The sequence below is a fragment of the Ictidomys tridecemlineatus genome, chromosome 12, assembly GCF_052094955.1.
Source record: "Ictidomys tridecemlineatus isolate mIctTri1 chromosome 12, mIctTri1.hap1, whole genome shotgun sequence".
NCBI classification, from domain to species: Eukaryota; Metazoa; Chordata; class Mammalia; order Rodentia; family Sciuridae; genus Ictidomys; species Ictidomys tridecemlineatus.
Window position 1 is genome coordinate 118,703,725 of NC_135488.1, and position 23,508 is coordinate 118,727,232.

The window sequence follows — 23,508 nt, forward strand, 5'->3', positions numbered from 1 at the left end:
GCTTTTAGAACAAGGATGACCTTATAAAGGGCTCATGAGAATTAGAACGGTTTCCACAAAGCAAAGGCAACCCCCATCACACAGTGCTAAGAACTCCATGCAACGAACATGAGCCCACACGGGCACACACGTGTGCACGCACGTGGAGGGAAGCCTGGCGAGAGCTCACGTAGCTCACGTAGGCATCTGAGTCTTATTTTGGCCCAAGCAAAATTGCCAGCTTTACCCACAGAAGGTCCCCAGATCTCCCTCTCTCAGAAGATGGTGCCACCAAGACCCTTTTGTCCAACTTCAAAATCCCTAGTGCCCACTGCTAAGCCCTCAGCCCCTTGGCAACTCTACTGCACACCACCCCTTGGACCGCTGGCTTCCCGCAGCCCCAGGCTCCAGGCTCCCACAGCCAACACGGCTCTTGCTACCTGGCCCCCGTGCTTTCTTTGCAGCAAGCAAGGAGCAGGCTTGCAGGTTGCTCTCTGCAGTGCCCACGCCCACCAGCCCATGCGAGCTGGCACCTGCTGCCTCTCCTCCCCGAGCTCCCCACCTCTGCACCCTGTGCTCTGACCCTGGGCCCATCCTTTCAGCTATGCAAATGCCACACCTGTCTCTGCCCAGTACTGGGCCTGTGTGGCTTGCTTTCTCTCTCACTGAGCAGCCACTCCATGTCCTCTTCGAGGGTCTTCCCTGACCAGTCACACACTCGGCCTGCTTCCATCACGTCTCTTCCGTTGCCTCGGGTTTTCCCGTCCGCTTGCTCACCCGCCTTGTGGAGCCTGACTCACCCTCCTGAGAGCGGTCAGATCAACAGGGGGCCCGCCGCCGGGGGAGGAGTGGCGTGGACTTCAGGGCTTTCACAAGCACCAATGGAGGAAGGAAGAGCGGAAGATGCCAGGACAAGAGCAGGACACCTGAGACCGGAAAGGACCCCGGGAAAGAGAGGAGCCTGGGGACTGCAAATGCACCCACCCCTCTTCCCACCTGCCAGATGCCCCACAAGATCTACTCACCTGCGTCCAAACACTCATCAAAAATCAAGGCCACGAGTATCGACAACTAGCCTAACTGTACAGACCTTGTTTGAAAGCACCATAACAGGAATTATCCTCTGCCAATTCTATGAAGGGACAGCTGCCTTAAGAACCGCTTTCTGCCTGACTGAGAAACAAAGAGCTAATTGCTCTTTCGACGTGTTAATGATTCATCAACCCTGGTGTCACCTCCTAATTAAATAACTCCGACTGTTGAGGACGCCAATCTGATTTTTTTGTTCCCTGTACTTCTCATCAAGTGTCAGGTAAAGGTGGTTTTCTGCTACTCTCGGATGGTGGTGACAGTTTCATTCACACGTGTCAGAGCCACACTCCCATGTCAGTCATCTGTCCTGAGAGGCCGAAGGACCAGCAGCTATAGGCCTATTGGCCAAGGCACTAAATTTAAGCCATGAGAGAAGACACTGGGATCACCAGGGACGCTTCTGCCTGTAGCAGCTCCAGCTTGCGGAATGCCAACAGGCTCCGCAAGACTCTTCCACACGTTCATGCCTGATGGTCAAAGCAGCAAAGCCACCTATCCAGGAGGACGAGGCAGGGGATTGCAGAGTGACCCAGTTCAAGCCCCAGCACCACGTTAAATGTGCACAACTCCAGGTAGCAGCCAAGAACACCAAGACATCCAGGCTGCCCTGAGCCATCAAAACACATTCTATTACCGTTCCTGGCACACGAGTCCTACTGTACAACACAGCAGAGCGCTCGGGCCTGTTTGACTCCCGCGATCCCAGCACTGGCCGCCCTCCCAGCTGTTCAACCTCTCAGCCATCCTTCCTGCAGCAGTGCAGTTAACAGCAGCACTACCTCCCAGCCGCTGCTTTCCACATGGGTAATCAAACAAGAGAGTGCGCTGTCCAGAGCTTAGGAGAAGTGGATGCCAGCCAAGGGCTCAACTGACAAGAACTGCTCTTTGTCCTCCTCAGGCTCCAAGTCCCCGGTCACCTCCTCATGCTGTTCCAAACCCTCAACTCTCTCCATGCAAAATATCAAGCAAAGGCCCCGGTCACTGAGCCACCACCAGGGACTCAGCAACCTTCCCCTCGAGCCCCCTCGCCTCCCAGTGCTCTGTCCCCTCCCTGCCTGCCTTTTCCAGCAGCCAGCGTCCACGGGCCGTTTCCCAAGGAAAAGGAATCGCACCATGCGTCTGCCATCCAGAACCTCCACTCTTCCATCCCTCTGCTGATGCGAGAAGGATGAGGACCTGCTGCCTGCTGCTCTCAGGATTCTATCCACACGAGAATTCAGCAGAGAGACAGCAGAAAGACCCTCACCACTGTCCAGGGGATGAAAAGAAACTAGTAATTCAGCTGCTGGTAGAGACGGGACTGGCTGGGGACGATCAGCTGAAGGTTCGTGGGTTTTGAGTGCTTGTGGCTCACTGAAGCTTAAGTGAGGATTTCCTTGCAATAAGTAGAATTTCCCTTTTGTCCCTTGTCACAAGTTTAAAAGCCTCACAGCTTGTATAATGTAACGACTTTTGACTTGGACTAGCATAACTCATCCATGAAATAAACTGAAAAGAGAAAAAAAATCAAGCAAAAAAGGCTCAGGAGACTGTGGCACCAAGACCGCAGGTGGTAGGCACTTCTGGGGGACCCTCAGGAGGAGCCGCTGGTCAGTGGTGGTCAGCCTGAGAGCCAGAGAGACACGGGTGGAGACCGGAGGGCACCTTCACAGGAGCACTGTGGGAAGAGCAGGGTCTCTAGGCTCATCTCCTAGAGGAGGAAGGTCTGCCAGACCCTCAGTCCACAATGCCGCGAGTCTAGGGGACCATCCTCACCCTCTCCTGGGGGAGTCTTGCCAGGGCAGCCAGGCCCAAGCAGGGACATCAGGCACAGGGAGGCCAGAGCTCGCCACAGCAGCCCTGCTCCACCCCCTGGAGAAGCATGGCCCTGCCCTGGCCTCCGCAGCACAGCGGCTCCGTAGGAGGAGGGCAGGCCCGTGTGGCTGAACACCTTGGGTGTCAACCAGGCGGGCTCCCAGGCTTGCAGGCCATGGAGACAGTGGTTTCTTTCATCTTTTGGAAAATGGGCAATTCCTTTACAAATTAAAATTTAATTTACATTTAAAAAGGAGGGATATTGGTCAAATTATGTTGTTATATTGTGCACAAGTATGAATAAGTCACAAATCCCACCATTATGTACAACTGTATTGCACCAATAAAAAGTGTAGAAAGAAGCAGGTTTTAAGATTGACTGAGCTGACTTCATGTGCTTTGTAAAGTTCCACCACAATTCTCAAAGCTGACATGGTGTCAACCAGCCAGGAAGAAAGCAGGGTCACCTTCACGCTCCCCTGTCCTGGGTGGCCCTGTGCTGGGTGACCCTGTCCTGGGTGGCCCTGTCCTGGGTGGCCCTGTCCTAGGTAGTCCTGTGCTGTGTGGCCCTGTGCTAGATGGCCCTGTGCTGGGTGGCCCTGTCCTTGGTGGCCCCATGCTGGATGGCCCTGTCCTGGGTGGCCCTGTCCTAGGTAGTCCTGTGCTGTGTGGCCCTGTGCTGGATAGCCCTGTCCTGGGTGGCCCTGACCTCGGTGGCCCCATGCTAGGTGGCCCCATGCTGGGTGGCCCTGTGCTGGGTGGCCCTGTCCTCAGTGACCTCATGCTGGGTGGCCCTGTCCTGGGTGGCCCTGTCCTCAGTGGCCCCATGCTGGGTGGGCCTGTGCTGGGTGGCCCTGTCCTGGGATCAGGTTACAGTTACAGTTAAAACTCTGTGGTGGCTCCAAGCCCAGAGAGCTCTACCAGCACGTGCTCTCCAGCCTCTAGTGAAGAAGTAACTCCAGCCCTGGCAAGCTCCTCCCGAACCTCCAGAGACACTGTAAGGTGACCACCACCCTTCCACCAACACAGCTGCAAATCTCCTAAACAAGATCTTCATATATGAAGACACCAATGGTATGAAGCACTTTGTGTACAATCAGTGGCTTGAAAAATTGTGCTCTGTATGTGTAACATGAAATGAATTGCATTCTGCCATCATTTGTAACAAATCAGATAAATAATTTAATTTTTAAAAATCCAACAAATACAAAAAAGATACTTCACAACCAAATGTGATGGGCTTAAGGTTTGAAAATCAATTGACGTCATTTAAAACATTCACAGACTGAACCTGAAAATGATGTGATCATCCCACAGATCCAGGGGAGTCCTGCCTGGTGCAGAAATCTCAATCCTAACCCCACTTCCCACTGTGGGTCCCCTTGGGTCACAGCTGCAGTGGACGCCCATGGTGTGTCTTGCTTTGGTTCTGTCCTGTTGTGCCAGCCTGGCTCTGCCTCCACCTCCTGCTCACGCTGGCTCTCAGGCAGGGGCTGGAGGGCATGAGAACAGAGGCAACAGGGCAGAGCCGCAGCCTCCGAGCTCCCAAACCTCTCCCAGGACAGATTTCAAGTGAGGCTCCTGAGGGCAAAGGGGAGGCTTCAGTGGCGCCCTGGGCAGCTCTGCAGGGAGTCCCTCCAGGTCTGCCTCACACAGGACGCAACCTCAGCTGACCCTGCTCCTTTGCTGCATCCACAGACCTTCCCTGAGCGGGCACTCACCTGAACAGCTCCAGAGTGGCCACTGTACCTGCCTCCCAGGGACAAGACTCGCCCCTTCTCCACACCACCACCACCTGGAGCAGGTGAAGCCTCAGGCAGCCTCTCCCAGGCTGTGCTCAGGCAGCTCAGAGGTGAGGGAGGGTGCAGGTGCACACCCCACGCTCCCTGCGACCCCACAGGCATGCAGCCAGGGCACCCCACTGTGCCGCACCCGCTCTGCACCCACTGCTCTTGAGAGTTTCCCTGGAGCCACGTTTGAGGGGGCAAGAAGCCCCACAGGGAGGTGCGGGGAGACTCGGAGCCTTTCTCTCCTCCAAGGGTTTTCCTTATTTAGCTAATGCACTGACTCCCAGTCCTTCTCGTGTCAGGTTCTCAGGGGACAGGGGACAGCCAGTCTGGTAGCTAAATATCTGCTTCACCCTTGTGTGTGGCCCTTGAGCATGTGGGGATGGCAGCTGACACTGCCAAACACAAGCAGAGCCCGTTCGACCCCGATGATGATGTGTTTTCAAACCAGGGCCATGCCTGACAGCGCCCCTACCACATCAGGACCTTGAGGGCATCCAGGCTGCCTTCCCCATGACCCTCCGCACACAGGCAAGGCAGGAGAGCCAGAAACCGAGGCCTGGACTCGGAAAGAGGAGAGAATTCAGTGCACCACTGTGGGCAGCAAGTGTCAAGGGGATCAGGGACACACACAGGTGCCGGACGCTGAGCCCCAGCCACACCAGGGCCTGCTGGCTGCCAGCACCATCAGGAGCAGGTCAACACCTACTCCTCCTTCCCACGCTGCCCCAGCACTGCCCCTCCCAGGACAAAGGACAGCTCCCACTGGTGCCAGGGCCGTCAGAGTCCATGGACCTCTTTGGAGCAGGAGAGCCAGGAGCCTCCCAGACTGGACTTGGCCAAGGGTCCCTCTCTGGGCCCACTGTGGCTCGGACACGTGGACATCCTGGTGGGGCAGCCCACTGGCTGACTCCGTGTGGAGCTCCCACAGAGGCACTCCCTCCCCCTGAAAGAGGCTCTGCTGCCCCAGAGCTGCTAGCTCAGCAAGCAGGAGGCACTGGCCAGAGACAAGGCCAGCCAGGTGATGCCTAGCGCCAGCTGGCTGTCCAGGGGAGCCCCTCCCAGCTCCCCTGGGAGCAAGGCCACACCCTGACCAACAAAGTCCCAGGCGAGGAGCGTGTGTGTCCCCAGAGGCCTACCTGGCCACTAGGCTTCCTTTCAGACCCCATCCCTGTCTCCTGCAGGAAGCCAGGCACTGCCACAGAGGACCACCTCGGAGAGGGACAACAGCACACCTGGCCCCAGGGAGCTGGGGCCTCGGGGACACAGGCTGGCTCCCAGGCCACTGCACGGACCTGTGTGCAACGCCTCACAGAGGCAAGCAGGGGCACTGCAGGGCCCCGAGGGAGGACCTCCCGGTCCTTACCAGGGCAGCAGGGGCTTCCTGGAGGAAGGGGCACCGAATACCGAGGAGGAGTCCACTGCTGAGTTGGAAAGGCAGGAGCAACGGCCCAAGCCTGGCTCGGGGAAGGGGATGTGGCTACACGTCTCTGAGAAACCAAATCCCCTGTGGACAGAATCCCAGACCTGAAGAGAGTCGGGTGAGGGGCGAGGGGTGAGGCTGAAGCAGCAGAGGCTCCATCAAAACAGGCCTCAAACTCCATGGTGACAGCAGCAAAGACGGTGTCAAATGGGAAAGGGAGAAGGCTGGGAAGAGGGCGGGAGGCAGGGAGACACAGACTCCTCCTGGTGACGGAGTGTGGCGCCTAGGCGCGTACATAATTAGACTTAACCCCTACCCCAGATCCAACCAGACCCACTCTACAGATAAGAAAACCGAGGGTCGAGAAGTTAAGGTGTCCGAACGACAGAGCCCGTGACAGTTCCACAAGGCTCTGACACAAGCATGGCCATCTGTCAGGAGAGTAAGGAGCGCGATGCTCTTGGGTCCAGAGGTTGGGATGGGCTCTCTCACAGGACGGACAGAGTCCACGCATTACAGTCTCTCAGGGCAGCAGCTGGCCATACCTACGAGAACCCTGAAAATGTAATGTGGCAAGTAAGGTGTAAAAATGTAAAAGAATGCTCAGTGCACTGATAATTCTAATAATAAAAATATCCAAGGGTCAAGCCAAGGGTGGTCGGTTTTTAAAACATATGGTGTACACCAGCCAACAAGAACTCCAAGTCCACCAAGAATCCTAAGGGAGCGTATACTGACACGTAGCAGTTTCATGATAAATTATGAAGTAAAAGGGGTTCTGCAAATAGATTAGAATATGCTCTCCTTTTGCTTAAATAAGTACATTCATAAAGCTCAGAGTGCACATGGATGTGCACGTGCTCATACGCTGACCCCACAGGGAGGTACAGTGGTTGATTTTGGGTGTTTTCATGGTAGGATCATGGGCGTTTTCATTTGAACCAAATATCTCCTCAATTTTCTACAATAAGTAGGAATCACACGTTACTCTTTTAGCAGAAACACAAGTTTCCAAGACAGGTGTCCAGGACAGACCAACAACAAAGAGTAAAGAGCCCAGGGAAAGTGGACTGAGCGCAGGGGCCCGGCAAGGTCCCCGCCTGAGCTCGGGCCTCCTGGACGAGGACGGGTTTCCTTCCCGAGCTTCTCAGTGAGGCAGGGAACCAGCAGGGCTTCGGGGAAACTGGCATTTAAACGTTCATTTCAAACATTCCTCGCTAGAGTCACTGGTGGCCTCTGTGCTCTGGAAAACCCCGCGGCCGGTCACATCTCTTTCAAGATGGAGTTCAACGGTCTCATCTCACGGTCACTGGCTCCGCCAGGAGCGGCCCACGGAGAAAGCAGGACCGGAACACAGGCCTCGCTGGGGAGAATCCTGGCTCAGGCTCCTCCGTTCCGAGACCCTTGGGAAGAACCGAGCCACCGTCTGAACTGAGGGCCACGGCTATGTGACTTGAGGCTACAGACCAGAACCCTGGGTCACTGCCCTGAGCCCTGCAGCCGGGGGCCCAGGACACCTCCTGCACTAGAGCCCCCACACCCCACAGGCCACAAAAGCCGGGATCTCCCAGCCTCTGCCTTGTGCCTCCCTGCCCCATCCCTCCGAGCAATGGAATGTCACTTCACACACATTAATGAGCCATTTCTGTGGCTGCATTAAGCCCATATTATAGTATTCCAACTGACATCCTGATTTAATCACGTTCTCCTGGGAGGGAAGCTTCTTCAAGTTTCCCATTAATAGATTTGACCAAAGCAAATTTCTTGAAAGAATAATTTTTGGAAGTTTGGCACTTCTCCTCTGTATTACTGTATCACAAAATGAGACAAAGTACCTCAGTGAAACCCTGGACTTGGGACACGGCAAAAGCTTACCTTGTACTACCTTGGAATCAGTTCACATGGCATTCAATCAGCAGGCATTCGCACATCTCAAACTGGGCCCAGGTGAGCTACCACCACTGAAAGGCATTTGCACAAGACTAGTGTCTACTAATTACTGAGCTCCAGCTGAGTGCCCCCACCATGCTAGGCGCTGCACGGGGACCACTTCATTTAACCTGACAACCATCTGCAGATTTAACCATGATACAACATACCCATGACATTCAACCACCCTGCTCTGGGTGGTATCCATGTTGCTCCCAGGGTTTTCTAGACATACAGAGAGACGTATATGTAGTTAACACATAAAGTATGTTTTACACACATACACACACACGTATGTATGTACACACGTATGTACAGATGTGTGTGTAAAGATAGAGAAATTATAGATAATAGAAAGAGACAGAGAGAGAAAAGATTAGGTGATAGACAGATACAGCCATGCACAGCCCTGGGCCCGGCCTGGAGTGCACCCTGGGCTGTCCACCTGGGACAGGAGCAGGAAGGGCTGCCCCCAGCCTCACTTCCATCAAGGCCCCCAGGAGCTTTCAGTCCCAAGCCACCCAGCTTCCTGGCCCTTGCAAAGCTCCTCTCCATCAGCCCTGGAAGGAGGCACAGCGGCAGCAGGACAGGACTTCCTCTTGGTGTCCACCCCCAGGCCCAGCTCCCCAGCTCAGCACAGGTCGTGGACAGCCACACTTCCCTGCAGACCCTCTGATCCACGGCGGCCCAAACTGCACGCTGTGGCTGGAATGTGTCCCTCCAGAGTTCATGGGTTGGAAACGCGATTCCCAAATGCACAGCTTGACGGTACTTGGAGGTGAGGTCTTCGGGAGATGATCAGAATTAACAAAGTCATGAGGTGACCCCACGGTGGCATCAGTGGCTTTACAAGTAGGTGAAGAGAAACCCACGCTAGCACACGGCCTCGCCACGTGACGCCCTCCACAGCGTTTCAACACAGCAAGGCCTCGCCAGGTGCTGCGCCACGCTCTCGGGTTTCCCAGCCCCCGGAACCTGACCAGGTGAACTTCTGTTCTTCACACTTGACCTCTTGACAGGTACAGACCAGGACGCCGTGCAGTGTCCCTCCACTGTTCACAGGGCTTCTCTCTGCAAAGGCTTAGTGTCTATCAGAGAGAATTCAGTCACTTAAACCCGTGCGTGGAGCACAGGAGACTCCTTTCACACTGAGGGGTTCTACAGCAGTGGCCATGGGTCTGTCCCTGGGAAAGGAGGGGAGAATCTGGGAATCATCTCTAAAGCACTTGGAGTCAGTCCAAGCTCTATTCCTCTGGCTCCCTGACCTTGGACACAGCACTGACCTTTCCTGAACTCTTTATTCATGTTTTGACCGGCAGATATTAAGACCTCTCTACCTCACTATTGCTATTTTTCCATTTTCCCAGCTGAGATGGTAGATGTGAAAATGTGCTAAGAACATGAGCCATACACATTCCACGTTAGAACAGAGGAGAGATGAGGGCATCGAACATGACTATGATGTGCCCCAAGGACTGATGACTCTCCCTCCAGTGCTAATGGGACATGGGGACACAGCACCTGCTGCTAAGGGAGTGTGGCCATCCACGAAATCAATGGCACAGAGGACTCACGAAGACCCCCCAGGCTTTCGAGTACAGCACCCTGACCCTCTGAATTCACACGGGGACAGTGGAAATGATCAGCCAGAGGCAAGACTTCTGGCTCGTGGAGTGTTGTGTTTCCTTGGGGTCCTGAGTGCCCCCCACAAAACACGGTGCAGGCCAAGTGCGGGCTTCTGTGAGCGTTTCAGACAAGAGATACCTAACTGCACCCGTGAGGGTGACGACAGCTGGGCAGCTCCTGTCCTGACATGTCCTCCTGGGGGGCAAAACTGGTCTTCACCCCAGGCCACCCCGTGGCTCCCTCCTGCACACAGCAGATCGTTTGGAGTAAATTCTGTGAACAAAGCTCTCGGTGGAGGACCAACTCACTTGGTGATGTCCACACCACTGATGTGTGTTCCTCAAAATACTACCCTCCCTCCAAGACAAGGGTCTACACAGCAAACAGCAGTATCACAACCGGTCACTGCAGATGACATCCTCCACAAAAGGAGAGAGGGGTAGGGACGATGAGCACCAAGCACCTCCAGGTCATTACGTGGCAGGTCGTTCAAGTCCTGCAACACGCAAGGGCAGCGAAGGGCATCTCAGATGCTGCTGGAGCAACAGAAGTGGTCAGAAGCTCTGGGACCCAATCCAGAGAAACACCAAAGGGATTAAGACGGTGCCGTGATTCCACGTCTGTGAAAACCATCACGAACGTAGCAACGGTGTCTCTGAAAGGGGCCCACGGTGTCACGGTTTAAGATTGTGAAAAGGTAGGGTGGACCAAAGATCTGCTGTCAAGGGATGGGTTAAATAATAAAGAAAAATTCACAGGAAAGAGTTTTTTAGGCATTAAAGATCAGGTTGCAGAAGAGCACTTACAAGAAAATAATTATGACGTATAGTAAATAAAGATCCGAAAAGATTTTATTAACTGGACATAGTGGTGCACACCCATACTCCCAGCTACAAGTCCAAGGTCAGCCTTCACAACTTAGTAAGACCCTGTCTCAGATTTTTAAATAATAAATAAAAAGGGTTGGAGATGTGGCCCGGGGCACAGCAGTTGCCTAACATGCACAAGGCCCTGGGTCCAACCTCAAGTACCACCAAAAAAGACTTTGTGGATGGATCCTGTTGTGGTTCGGATGTGAGGTATCCCCCAAGCCCAGGTGTGTCACAATGCGAGGATGTTCAGAGGTGAATTGACTGGACTGTGAGAGGCGTGATTTAATCCGGGGGTTCACCCACGGATGTGGGTTAGCTGGGTGGCAACTGTAGGCAGGTGGGGTGTGGCTGGAGGAGGTGGTCACTGGACGTGCCTTTGGGGTTTTGTTTTGCCCCTACTTCCTGGATGCGGGCCCGGAGCTGCCTGCCTTCCTCTCGTGCCCTGCACCACGAGGTTCTCTGCCTCGCCTGGGCCCCGGGCTGTGGAGTCGCCGGCCGTGGACTGAACCTCTGAAACCATGACCAAATAAGCCTTTCCTCCTCTTGTCCTAGTCAGTCCCTCGGGCCCAGGGACACAAAGCTGACTAGAGCAGATTCTATCTGTGTGTGTGTGTGTGTGTGTGTGTGTGTGTGTGTGAGTGGGCGCTACAGGTCACAGAAACCACCTGGGAAGGGAGGACAGAATGCAGCCCCTGGGGTCCTTTTGGAGGGAAGGGATGTGGGTGAGTTTTCAACCATCCTCCTTGTGCTTTCCTGAGCAGCTCGCAGTAACCTTCCAGTCGTGGGTTCTAAGTTAACAGAGTGGAAGTCCCCAGAGAAAACCTTCAGACTCTTCTGTCAAGGACAGCCTCAACCTCAGGGGCCAGGGCAGTGGCAGGTGCTGCCCCACCCCACCCAGTGTGCCCAGGCTGCCCTTCAACACTGGGCACACAACCTCTGCAGGCCACAGCTCCCTCGACTACAAAATAAGGTTCCACAAGACAGTCTGCAGGCCTCCCCAGCCTGAGAGGTTGCCGGTAAGTCGCTTTCTACTGATCCACTGAAATGTGCAAGAAGGAGCACAGACTTCAACTTCAGAAATGTGCTGACCCTCCCCAGCCCCGACAGATGCCAAGAAGAACAGGCGCCACTTGCTCCATCCGCCAGCCCTGACCCACAGTGACGGCCAGACGGTCACAACTGAAGTTGGGGACACACTGAATTTGACTTCCTTTCACTGCCCTGAGAGCTGAGGGTCTGTCGGGGGTGCCTGGTGCCACTCTGGAGCTACCTGAAGGTTCCTGGGAGGTGGAGGTGCACGAGGACACGGGCAGTCGAGAGGCTCAGGATGGGGAGGAGGACAGCTGACAACTCCTCCTGCTGACAGCGCCACACAGCGTCACTGAGTCCCGCCCCAGTCCTCTGGTACAGACCATCACCTCCACCGAAGAGCAAAAAGGAGGGTGCTGCAGAAGAGGAGGCACCTCAGCACCCACCTGGCGACACTCCACAGAGCTGAGTCTTTGTTTAAAAAAGTAGAAATCTTGATAAATTCTAAATATCAATAGGCTCCATTACTCAAAACTGTTGGGCTTTGTTACAGAAAAGGTGGGATTCTGGTGAATGAGTGGCTGTGCTGTTTTTGTTAGGAATCAAGTGTCACGGGTGGAATGACAGGCACCCCTCCCCGCCACACCCCTCTCAGAAGCCCATCATGGGCAGAGCCAGCATTATCATGAGCATCAACCTGCATGACTTTAAATGGCTCTTCCTGACATCCACTTCCCAAATCCCCAAAACAACAGGAAAAGGAGAGGTTTCAACAAGTAACTTCAGAGTGTGCCTCAAAGATGCCCATCTCCCTTGGTGTGGCCCAGGGCACTTTTACGACTCCCGCTTCAACAACCTGCCAAGCTCACCCGGGGCCTTCCCTCGCTCCAGGGGCACTTCCTGCCAGACCCTGAGGTTCAGCCCCAGGAAGTCGGGACCCGAGTTCTATCAGTTTAGACTGTCACCCCACGATCTGGCCCGTCTCCCCCCCTCGGCCGTGCACACTTACTTCCTTCAACTTCCTCATCTTGGAGGGCTTTCTGGGAACTATATGGATATAGCTGCAAGAGAAGAGGGGAGAAACAGAGTTAGAAGGTAAATATCAGACTCAGAGCTGTGGTCCCTTCGACTTTGAAGAAGACAGTGCCACAGCAATGCACAACCAGGCGGAGGCACTCCCAGACAGACGTGTGGCCCAGGGGACTGCAGAAGGACTTCCCAGCAGTGCCCCGGCACAGCCCTGCGCAGACTCTCACCAGGCATCACTTCCCCGGGAAGCGTTTGGGCTATTGACACGGACCCAGAAATCACCTCACTCAGTGGATTTTATTCCCACAGGTCACTAACGTACCAGGTTGGGCGCTCAGCCAGCCAGGGTCAGAGCGGAAGCCACACTCCGGCCCAGCCCTGGGCCTCCTCGGCCCCTGCCTCACAGGGCCTCAGCCCTGTTCCTGTTTTACCAAAACGGAGAAGAGTCACCAAATAAAATTTTGAGTTTCACTCTTACAATTTTTTCCCTTGGGGACAATTTTTTCCCTTGGGTACTTGTGAAAAATCTTCCATATTTCCCCAAAATAAAAGTTTTAAATGATAATAAATAAGACTAAGATTTATGTGTGATACTAAGGTTTCTTCTGATTTAAAAAAATCCTATTTGAGATTGTGACCATTTTTTGATGATTTTAGCAACAATCAGAGAAGGAGTCACTTAAACTTGGTAGATGGAAAAAAACAGTTATTCAATATGGAGTCAAGAGTCATGAACTCAGGTGCTCCCAGAGGTCAGGGCAGTGTTAGGGAGCGGAGGGACCGGGGGAGTGGGAGCGTCCTTTGCCTCTCAGGTGGACAGGACCTCTCATGTCCAGCACACACTCTACATGTGGAGATGCAGGCAACTGAGACTGGGTCTTTGCCAACTTCAAATTCTCTATTTTTTTTTAACAGAAACCAAAAGTTCACGTTATTATGTGAATTTTCCCAATCATGACATGTGGAAGCCAATTCAAATCTTGGAAAACGGTGTGACTCAAAGCGACACAGCTGCTGGCCCCATTCAGCCCGTGAGTGTCCGGTTCGCTGCCTCTGTCCACAGGCCTTTGCATCGGCTCTCCAAGAGCTCCCCAGTCCTTGTGTTTTTCCAGACAGGTTTTCTTCAGGAAATTCTAAGTCCCCAAGTTCCATATTGGCTCATAAGCATTAATCTGCCAAGGAGACACCTGGTCATCGTTAACTGAAGGGATGTAAAGATAAAGACAAACATTAACACCTACAGAGAGCCAGTGCTGCGGCACACCCTGAAGTCCCAGCAGGAGCACAAGTTCAAGGCCAGCCGCGGCAACTAGGGGACCCTGTCTGCATATAAAACACTCAGTGACAGAGCACCCTGGGTCCAGTCCCAGTCCAGGGGGAATCCTGCCTGACCCTGCAGCACCCCAAGAACTCACCGCTAGAACAGCACCAGGGAGCAAGCCACTCCACACAGCCTGGAGAGCAGGAGGGGTGTGCAGAGGTCTGCTGCAGGGCCTGGCCCCCCTGGGGTACGCAGGCAGGGGCCTGGGACGCAGAGACCAGGAGGAGGTAGGAGGAGGCCAGGCTGCCATGGCCAGCTTCCCCCGGCTGCTGCCAGAGAACCCGGAGGGAAGCAGCCAGCTCGCGGGAGCCAGCACCTCACAGTGCTGCCTGGGCTGGCTGGAGTCCACGGCACCAGACCCAAGTCACTGACAGGCCTCTGAGGGTACCTGACCCGCCCAGGCTCATCAGGCCGAAGCCCTGACTCAAACTACGTGGCCGTCCTGGGTGAGAAGAGGGGAAGGACCTGTAAACACATCTGCTCCGCCACAGGCGCTGAGGTGAGGAGGATGCTGCCCTATTACAATGCACACTGCTGGGGTCCCTCCCCAGTACACACACACACACACACACAGACACACACACAGAGACACACATACACACAGACATACACACAGACACACACAGAGACAAACACAGACACACACACAGAGACACACACACACAGACACACACACACACAGACACACACACACACACAGACACACACAGAGACAAACACAGACACACACACACAGACACACACACACAGACACACACACACAGACACACAGAGACACACACACAGACACACACACAGAGACACACATACACACAGACATACACACAGACACACACAGAGACAAACACAGACACACACACACAGAGACACACACACACAGACACACACACACACATACACACAGACACACACACAGACACACACAGAGACACACACAGACACACACACACAGAGACACACACACACAGACACACACACACACAGACACACACACACACACAGACACACACACACACACAGACACACACACAGAGACACAGACACACAGAGACACACACAGACACAGAGACACACACACAGACACACACACAGAGACACACAGACACACACACAGACACACACAGACACAGACACACCCAGAGAGGCACACATACCGAGACACAACACAGACACACACACACACAGACACACACAGAGACACTCGCTCACACAGACACACACACACACACAAACATACACACACACACAACTTGAGTTAGATTTTGTTGTAAATATGGCTTGCTACACAAAAGAGCCATTAATTCTTGGTTTTATAGGACTTTTTTTTTGAGACAGGATCTCACTGAGCTTCTTAGGGCCTTGCAAAGTTTCTGAGGTTGGCTTGCAATTTGAAATCCTCCTGCCTCAGCCTCTGGAGCTGCTGGAATTACAGGCATGCACCACTGCGTCTGGCTAGGACAATTATTTTTTAAAACTAATAATTATTACCCTATAACACTTTGTTTTATAAGGGAAAAAGTCATGTGCTTTGTCTCGAATTAACTTACTCCAGAGAATGTAGGAAATATTTAAATAATGACTGGCCGCCAGATAGATTTCACAGTGTCTCACAGCCATTATGGTGAAGGCCCGGGACACTAACACATCATCAGGCTTAAATTCAAAGCTCATTTGCTGGTGGCACAATTGGAATCTCATCTTCCAGTAAAATTCAGTTTGAGCTGCTCGCTAGCTGAGCAATCACAGACCACACAAATCGCCCCGGGTGCTGGCTCCCTGGCACCACCCAGCCTCAACTGTTCCAAAGCTAATTCACCAAAGGCTGGATCCGATTTCATACTTCATCGACCTAAAAGGGAAAGAAAATGAACCTCTCCAGGTTGAACTTCACATGCAAATATCACCCAACTACTTTAGTAAGCAGCACTGTGACGGGCCCTTCCTGGGAGCAGGTTACCTTTCCTCGCAGACGCTCAGCCCAACATGAAGAGGAGGAAGGAAAACACTGCAAAGCATTTCTGCCACATTCCAGAACATCTTAAATTAAACCAGGAGACTCTCTACAAAATTAAATGAATAACAGGGTTTAATAGAGAACGCCTAGACCCGCGGGAAAGGGGAAACACAGGCCTGCCCGGGTGTCTGGGTGGACAGCGATGGTCTCCTCCCTCCTCTACTACACAGCAGAGAGCCAAGTTCACAAGGAAACGTGTCGGGAGATTAATGCTTCTCATTAGATACGTATTGAAAAGAACTAAAGTCAATTCTGTACAAACATCCTTTGGTTGTTGTAAAACTATACCAAATACTGGATACTAGTGGGAAGTCAGAAGTTCCGGGTGTGCATAACACTGATTGACCTGGAAAATAACTGCTAAGGATACAGTCCTGTCAGTGACTCTCCACCCAACAGGATTACCACAGGAATCAAGCCAATCTTAGATCTGAAGATACTTTAATCAACACCATCTCTAGGGTGATTTTTTTCTTTAGAAATAGCAGGATGTTAAATTTGTATCTTTGCAAAAATCATTAAGAATTTAGAATACTCACCACTTCTCAGTAAAACCAGCTCCTTTTTTTATTCTTTTTTTTCCAAAAAATTAAAATCTCACACTACTAACTTAATTAGGAGTGTCTTTGATCCTTAATAAGACTCCTAAATCACAAGAAGTAAAATCAAGAATCAATAAATGGGTTGGATTCAAACTAAAAAGCTTCTTCTCAACAAAGGAAACAATTAATAATGTGAAGAGACAGCCTACAGAGTGGGAGAAAATCTTTACCACACACATCTTAGATAGAGCACTAATCTCCAGGATATATCAAGAACTCAAGGGCTGGAGTTGTGGCTCCATGGTAGAGTGCTTGCCTTGCAAGTGTGAGACACTGGGTTCGATTCTCAGCACCACATATAAACAAATTCATAAATAAAGTAAAGGTCCATCAACAATTAAAAAAAAGAACTCAAAAAACTTTAACACCAAAAAAAAAAAAAGCAAATGACCCAATCATTAAATGGGCAAAGGAACTGAACAGACACTTCTCAGAAAAGGATATATAATCAATCAACAAATATATGAAAAAATTCAATATCTCTAGCAATTAGAAAAATGCAAATCAAAACTACTCCAAGATTTCATCTCCCTGCAGTCAGAATGGCGATCATCAAGAACACAGACAACAATAAATATTGGTGAGGATGGGGGAAAAGGCACACTCATACATTTCTGGTGGGACTACAAATTGGTACAACCACTATGGAAAGCAGTATAGAGATTCCTCAGAAATCTTGGAATGGAACCACCGTTTGACCCAGCTATCCCACTCCTCGGTTTATACCCAAAGGACTTAAAATCAGCATACTACAGTGACATAGCCACATCAATGTTTATAGCCACTCAACTCACAACAGCTAAACTATGGAACCAAACTAGGTGTCCTTCAACAAATGAATGAATAAAGAAAATGTAGTGTATATACACAATGGAATATTACTCAGCCTTAAAGAAAAATGAAATTATGGCATTTGCTGGTAAATGGATGGAGCTACAGAAGATTATGCTAAGTGAAGTAAGCCAGTCCCAAAAAAAACCAAAGGCCAAATGTTTTCTCTAATATGCCGATGCTAATTCACAATCAGGGAGGGTGGCTAGGTTAGAATGGAGTCACTTTAGATTAGGTAAAGGGAAGTGAAGGGAGGGGAGGGCCAGGGGGTAGGAAGGAGAGTAGAGTGAATCAGACATTATTACCCCATGTTCAAGTAAGACCACAGGACCAGTGTGAGTCTACATCACTGCAACCGGAAGACAGAGAAATCATTCTCCGTGTGTGTGTGATGTGTCAAGGTGCACTCTCCTGTCAGGTATGACTAATCAGAACCAATTTAAAAACAATAAAATGGAAAAAGAGTATCCTCAGACGGGAGCGTTTCTGGAACCTGGAGAAATGGAGGTTCTCTCTGGAGAATCGCACGGATTCTCAGCTCTCGAAGAATTTCCACACGTAAAACCGTAGAAAAGACGTGGTCTGCAGTCGGACAGGAGGAGCGGACGTGGAAGGACACAAGGACCACGAGGGAAACAACTAGGCAGAGGCGGCTTCGGGGCTGGGCCAAACCCCGCGGGCAGAGGTGGCCGCAGGGGGCCAGCTCCCGCAGGGACCGCCAGTGCACTCTGAGCCCCGCCCCAGGGCCCCTCCCCTGGGCCCAGCATCCTCTAAACCCAGGCACTCGAGGCCCGTCCTCCCGGGACGCGGCTCAGGGGGCAGGGGCTGGGGCAGGGGCAGGGGCAGTGGGCAGCGGGGTGGCCGCAGGTGGCCGCAGGTGGCCGCAGGTGGCGGCGCCGCGGGGCGCACACTTACTCGAGCTTCTTGAAGCGCTCGCGGCCCGCCGCCACGTACTTGCCGCCCGTCTGCAGCGCGTCCAGCTCGTGCACCGAGTGGCCGCGCGTGGGCGTGTAGAGGCGCCGCACGCCGAACGGCACGTCCACCTGCGCCGTCAGCTGCTCCAGCAGCACCTCGAAGTTGGCCACGTGGCGCCGCGAGAACACGAACTTGCGGCCCACGTAGAACTGGTCCCCGTTGCGGTACACCAGGATGGTCTTGGCCGGCGTGGTGTCCACCAGCGGGTAGGGCCCGCGCGTGCCCATGGCGCTGCGCGCTCGCCTCCGTGCGAGAGCCGGACCGTGCCAGCAGGGCCACGCGGAGCTGACCCGAGGGTCACCATAGAGGACAGGAGGGCTGCGTGTGCTGACGCGCCGGCGATTGTGACCCGCCGCCTGCAGGGACAGGGCAGGTGAGGGTGGCGGGCAGCTCTGGAAAGAGGAGGAGGAGGGTGGCCTGCAGAAGCGGCGGGAATGAGAGGGGTGACATGGCACCGCGACCCGGCTCACTGTGCTGGCGGCCCTCGAGGGCGCGAGGCGGGTTGCATCAGGACTCTCGGGGCAATCAGAAGAGGACGGTGCCAGAACGCCTCGCCTTTCTGAGCCTCAGTTTCTTTAAGCGATTTACCACCTAAAAAGCTCCTAGGCCCCTGGCACAGAGTGGGTAAGTGGTCTGGAACCTGCACAGCACGTGAGGAACTGGGTGACGTCGCTGCTGGTGCCTGGTACCCAGAAATGTGACATTCAGAATGCATGCACTCTGGTGGGGGTGGGAGTGGAAGGCCCTCCCTGTTCTGGTGAAGAGTGGCCAGTCCTTCGAGCTGCCACCATGAGTAATTCTAGAAATGCTTGTTCCCAGTGGTCGTGGTGGGTTTGAACTCTCCAAGAGGGGAGGCTACATATCCACTGTTGGATATACACCCGGAAGGTACACAGTCGTGTTATAAATGTCAGTACCTTGTGGGGTTTAAAAAAAAAAAAAGCAATCCCTCAAGAGGCCACCTCTACTCACAGCCACACCAATAATTAAGCTACCAAACGGTTCATGGCCACAGGAAACACAGAGGCTGCTTGGTGCGGTGACCACTTTATTCAGCCACCAGGTGTTGACAGCCTCGGAAAGACCTCAAGTGGGCAGTTATTGCTGTGTAGAAATGAGTGTTTTGCACATGGTTAAAGGTTTGCCTTAAAACCCGTTTTAACTGAGAACCTCATCCTGGGGTCCCCCCGGGGCCGCAGCAGGCAGATGGAGCTGGGGAAGCCCTTGAGTCGAAGGCGGCTCACGCCTCCATCCGGGAAGATGGTGAACCTGGCGTGAGTGATGACGTCTTGGAGCTCCAGGGTCAGGCTGTCGAACAGGTGGTTTTGGTTGGGGGACAACTGGAAGAGAGCCAGAAGGGGGTGCTTGTTGGAGCAGGGCTGTGTGGCCTGAGGACCCAGCTCAGCCTGTCAGTCTGGACTTGTGGGGCTTCAGCTGAAGTTATTCAGTGAGACCATTCAGCTTCCAGGGGCCCTGCCAGCAGGGGCAGGGCCAAGGAGCACTGATCTGAGGGCAGGTCCCCGATATGTGTCCCTTTAAAGAGTTAGGGGATGAGCTGTTGAGAAGGTGAAAGAGGACTCTGCTGTCCCCGTGGTCACGAGGGAGCATCCCTGGCCTCCACAGTGCCCATCTCAGGGCACTTATCCCACAGGTGGCTTTCATGCACCACCCCCACCCCTTCCAAAAAGCTGAATATCACAGAAACATGTTTCCATTTATGTCTTTTAACACAACAGACTTTTCTTTTAACAAAATTGATTGTTAGAAACGTAAAAGTGGGACAGAGTCTGTCCTTCCTTTTTTTTGTACTGGGGATGGAACCCACAGCCATTGCGCCAATGAGCCACTGAGCCACATCCCCAGCATGTTTGTTTGTTGTCTAAGATAGACTCTCACTAAGTCTCACTAAGTTTCTTAGAGCCTCCCTAAGTTTCTGAAGCTGGCCTTGAAGTTGCAGTCCTCCTACCTCAGCCTCCCAAGCCTCTGCCTTTCTCTTACGTAAGTATACCATTCAGTTTTTAAAGTCCATTCATGTCAGTTCATTTCACTCCTAAACTGAGAAGAGGTCTGAAATTGTATTCTAATCTGCACACAAGAGTCTAGGGGAAATAGCTCTGATTGAAGACCAGATCCCCACGCTGTCCCCCACATACCTTGGTGATGGGGAGAAGGGGCTTCCATTTATGGGCTGGAAGGATCCACTTTTTGTTGACCATGTCTTCTTCTTCCTGGGTGGTCAGGATGCACCCGTCCACTTTGCAGCTGTCGGGAGAATTGCCTGTCGGAGCAAACAGAGGCACCCTGCCCTGCACATTCCCTCAGCACAGCTCAGCTTGTAGGGCACCAGGCTCGTGTAACCAGATCAAAACCTGGCAAAGAACAAGCCACCGCTCCTTCTAAGCAAACGCAGAGGCGTGACATATAAAGGAAAGGAACAAGCCAGTTCATGTGGCATTGGTGCCAGCAGACACCAAGACTTCTCGATTAATACACACCCTCCACTGTTGGTGACAGACCTGTCCTCAGTGTACATTGTGCTTCCCTGGAAAAGCTAGAATCAGCAGAAGTCACCATGATTCGAAACATTTAAAAATCAGCCCTACAAAATGTGAAGACAGGCTGCCACCATTTGTCATAAAGAACTAAGCAATCCCAAGACTCCCAGTCCAATACTAACACGATGTCACCTAGCAATTGTAGAAGCTCAGTAACCTCTTTGGAACTTTCTTGATACGATGACCCATGTGTACATCTCATAAGAAAGTCAATGTAAAATTTCTCTTATTACCAATTTCTCCTAGTACCAGAAATGCACAGTTTTAAATCTGTGTGGGTCACTCCTCCGAGTCTGCCTGCAGCCAGGTGCACTTGGTGGTAGAGCACATGCTCAGCAGGTGCAGGGCCCTGGGCTCGATCCCCAGCACCACAAAAATCACAGTAAGATGTCACACCTGGAGAGAAATGGTCACCCCCCGCAATCTGCCGGGACCACTGCCCCTCAGCCAGAGGCCTGTCCTCCCTGCTGCTCCCACGGGCTCCCTGCACATGCAGCTCAGAGCCCCACAGCATGGGGCATCGTGGACGACCTCAGAGTCGTCCAGGCCAACTCTGAGCTGTGGAGGGAGGTGCAGCTGCGGAGCCAACGTGTCGCTCTCAGAAGTGCTCAGGACCACACAGCATTGGGAGCGGAGGCCAGGCGGAGAGCAGCTCCCCTGCCCCCAGGGGACAGGTCACCTGGAGAGTAAGCCCACCGACTACCAGGCCCTTCCTTACGTGACATTTACCTTTGAAATACTTGGTGTCGATTTCAATTTGAGTTATGACTCCAGGATGTGCCAGCCGGAAAACTGCCCACTCACAACCCTGAACCTGGAGAAGGCCATTCTTGTCATTCTGGAATCCAAGGAAAGGAAGGTCCGCTCAGTCGGCATCATTAAACCGACTGAAAATCCGCAGGTGGAAAATGTTAACATCTTATATTTGTGCTTTCTTTATTTCTCACCAAAAAAAAAAGGGTGTTTCATGTGACCTAATGTGAAAACCACGTTGTGCATAAATTGCCATCACTCTTAAATACCTCTTACTGACTTGAGAGTTCATTTCTGCCAATTCCTGGTGGTTTTCTGTGCCAACTGTAGGTTCATACAGAACATCATACACAGAGGTATCTTATTAATCCAACCCTCGGGGTCAGTAATTTGTTTTGCCCTTGCCAAGAGGATATTCTCCTGGTTGCCACTGTCTCTTGGGATGCCTGATTGACTCTAACCCTCCATACCCCGAAAGCCGACTTCATGCATCTACCTCGGGAAGCTCTGGTGTGATGGGAGGGCTATCCAGGGGCGGGGGCATGGCTGAATTTTCAGTGGGATTCAGAGCTGAACACTTGGCTTGGCTTTCCCCGCATTTGGTTTCTTTGCGTCAGCTTAGTTACTGGCCAGATGGAGCAGCTAATCTGACTCTAGTTCCTTATCACCACAGGCTCGCATGGGTGTCTGATCCTAGGAAGCACAGAGACTACAAATACTAAACTCATTTTTCCCTCCAGTTCTACGAACAAACGTACCCATGGCTTCTGGGTCATTAGACCATAGATCCTTTGATCCGTTTACTGAAGAAACAGAGGAATATAGCAAGATGGACCAGAGCCAGGGCAATGTCCAGCATGTCTGCCCTGGTAGAGGACAATGTGGAGCTGTACAGAGCCAGGAGGAACTGGAAACTCAGAACCAACGGAGAGTAGTGATGAGCGTTTAGAAAAGCTCAAGAGGATTCTTTAAAAAATATTTTTTTTTCTTTGAGGTAAAATGAAAAGCTTTTTGAAAAGAACTTCTTACTTCCAACACCGGGGGCCTGTCCAGCCGTCTCGCAGTCTCCCAGCCATCTGCCATGGACTTGGGCCCACCAACTCCTACCAGAAAAATTCCGTTAATGGTGCCACGGTGATTTGATCTCAAATGGGAGAATGGATGCCCACACCATTCCATCTCAGATCCCACGTCCCTGAGCGTGGCCATCCAGGTGACTTTCATTGCAGTGACGTTTCAGCCCATTCACAGAGTTGGTAAACTGTTTTCCTTTATGGCAACTCTATAGGCCCAAACGAGGAGGGACCACGACTAACGATGACTTGCCCCATGGCACGGGGGCTTTGAATCCCACACCCACACTAATCTCCTCCACCCCATGCTTCAAGGGCCCGTCCTCTGGCCTATGGGGTATTTGATGCGAGTGCCCACACTTCTCCAGAAAGCCGGCTCCTAGAATGTTCTCTCACCTATCATATTGTTTGGGTGCCCAAAATGTGCATTGCTGAATCCTACACAGACACCCCCAAAGGCAATGGCCACCAGGTCTACCGGATCTTTGGGATCGGTTGCAGCCCAGTCCTTCTGTCCAGTACCATATACTCTAAGGCGCGCAATCCCCCCATCTGAAAAGGAAAGGTCAGAGAGGTAACTGCAGGTGGCATGACCAGCAGGGCCCTTGTGTCTTCTCCAGGCTCACCTCCTGCTGGCTGTGCCACACCTGACCACTTCAGTCCCATCACCCCAGGGCCCTGGCACATGACAGTACCTTATCATGACACCTCCCCAGCTCTCCAGGAAACAGTCATTCTTGAGTCTCAATTTACACGTCTGGCCCCAGGAAGGCTCTTTCTCTCTTTGGAGATCCTCTCTTCCCTGTCCACCTGCCGCTGCCTGA

The 23,508-nt window shown here is 52.6% G+C and overlaps 2 protein-coding genes across 2 annotated transcripts in view; both read right to left on the bottom strand.

The window, feature by feature from the left end:
- The window catches only part of Dcdc2c (doublecortin domain containing 2C), an 88,631-nt gene extending 69,440 nt beyond the window's left edge, over nucleotides 1-19,191 (bottom strand). The window contains exons 1-2 of the mRNA XM_078029726.1: nucleotides 18,244-19,191; nucleotides 12,541-12,592 (exon numbers count right to left, since the gene is read on the bottom strand). Of these exons, the coding sequence (XP_077885852.1) occupies nucleotides 12,541-12,592; nucleotides 18,244-18,530 (339 nt within the window). The 5' untranslated portion in view covers nucleotides 18,531-19,191. The remainder of the gene's footprint in view (nucleotides 1-12,540; nucleotides 12,593-18,243) is intronic.
- Nucleotides 19,192-19,334: 143 nt separating this feature from the next.
- The window catches only part of Allc (allantoicase), a 34,040-nt gene continuing 29,866 nt past the window's right edge, over nucleotides 19,335-23,508 (bottom strand). Inside the window, exons 9-13 of the mRNA XM_078029725.1 lie at nucleotides 23,081-23,236; nucleotides 22,641-22,714; nucleotides 21,588-21,696; nucleotides 20,457-20,581; nucleotides 19,335-19,643 (exon numbers count right to left, since the gene is read on the bottom strand). Of these exons, the coding sequence (XP_077885851.1) occupies nucleotides 19,437-19,643; nucleotides 20,457-20,581; nucleotides 21,588-21,696; nucleotides 22,641-22,714; nucleotides 23,081-23,236 (671 nt within the window). The 3' untranslated portion in view covers nucleotides 19,335-19,436. The remainder of the gene's footprint in view (nucleotides 19,644-20,456; nucleotides 20,582-21,587; nucleotides 21,697-22,640; nucleotides 22,715-23,080; nucleotides 23,237-23,508) is intronic.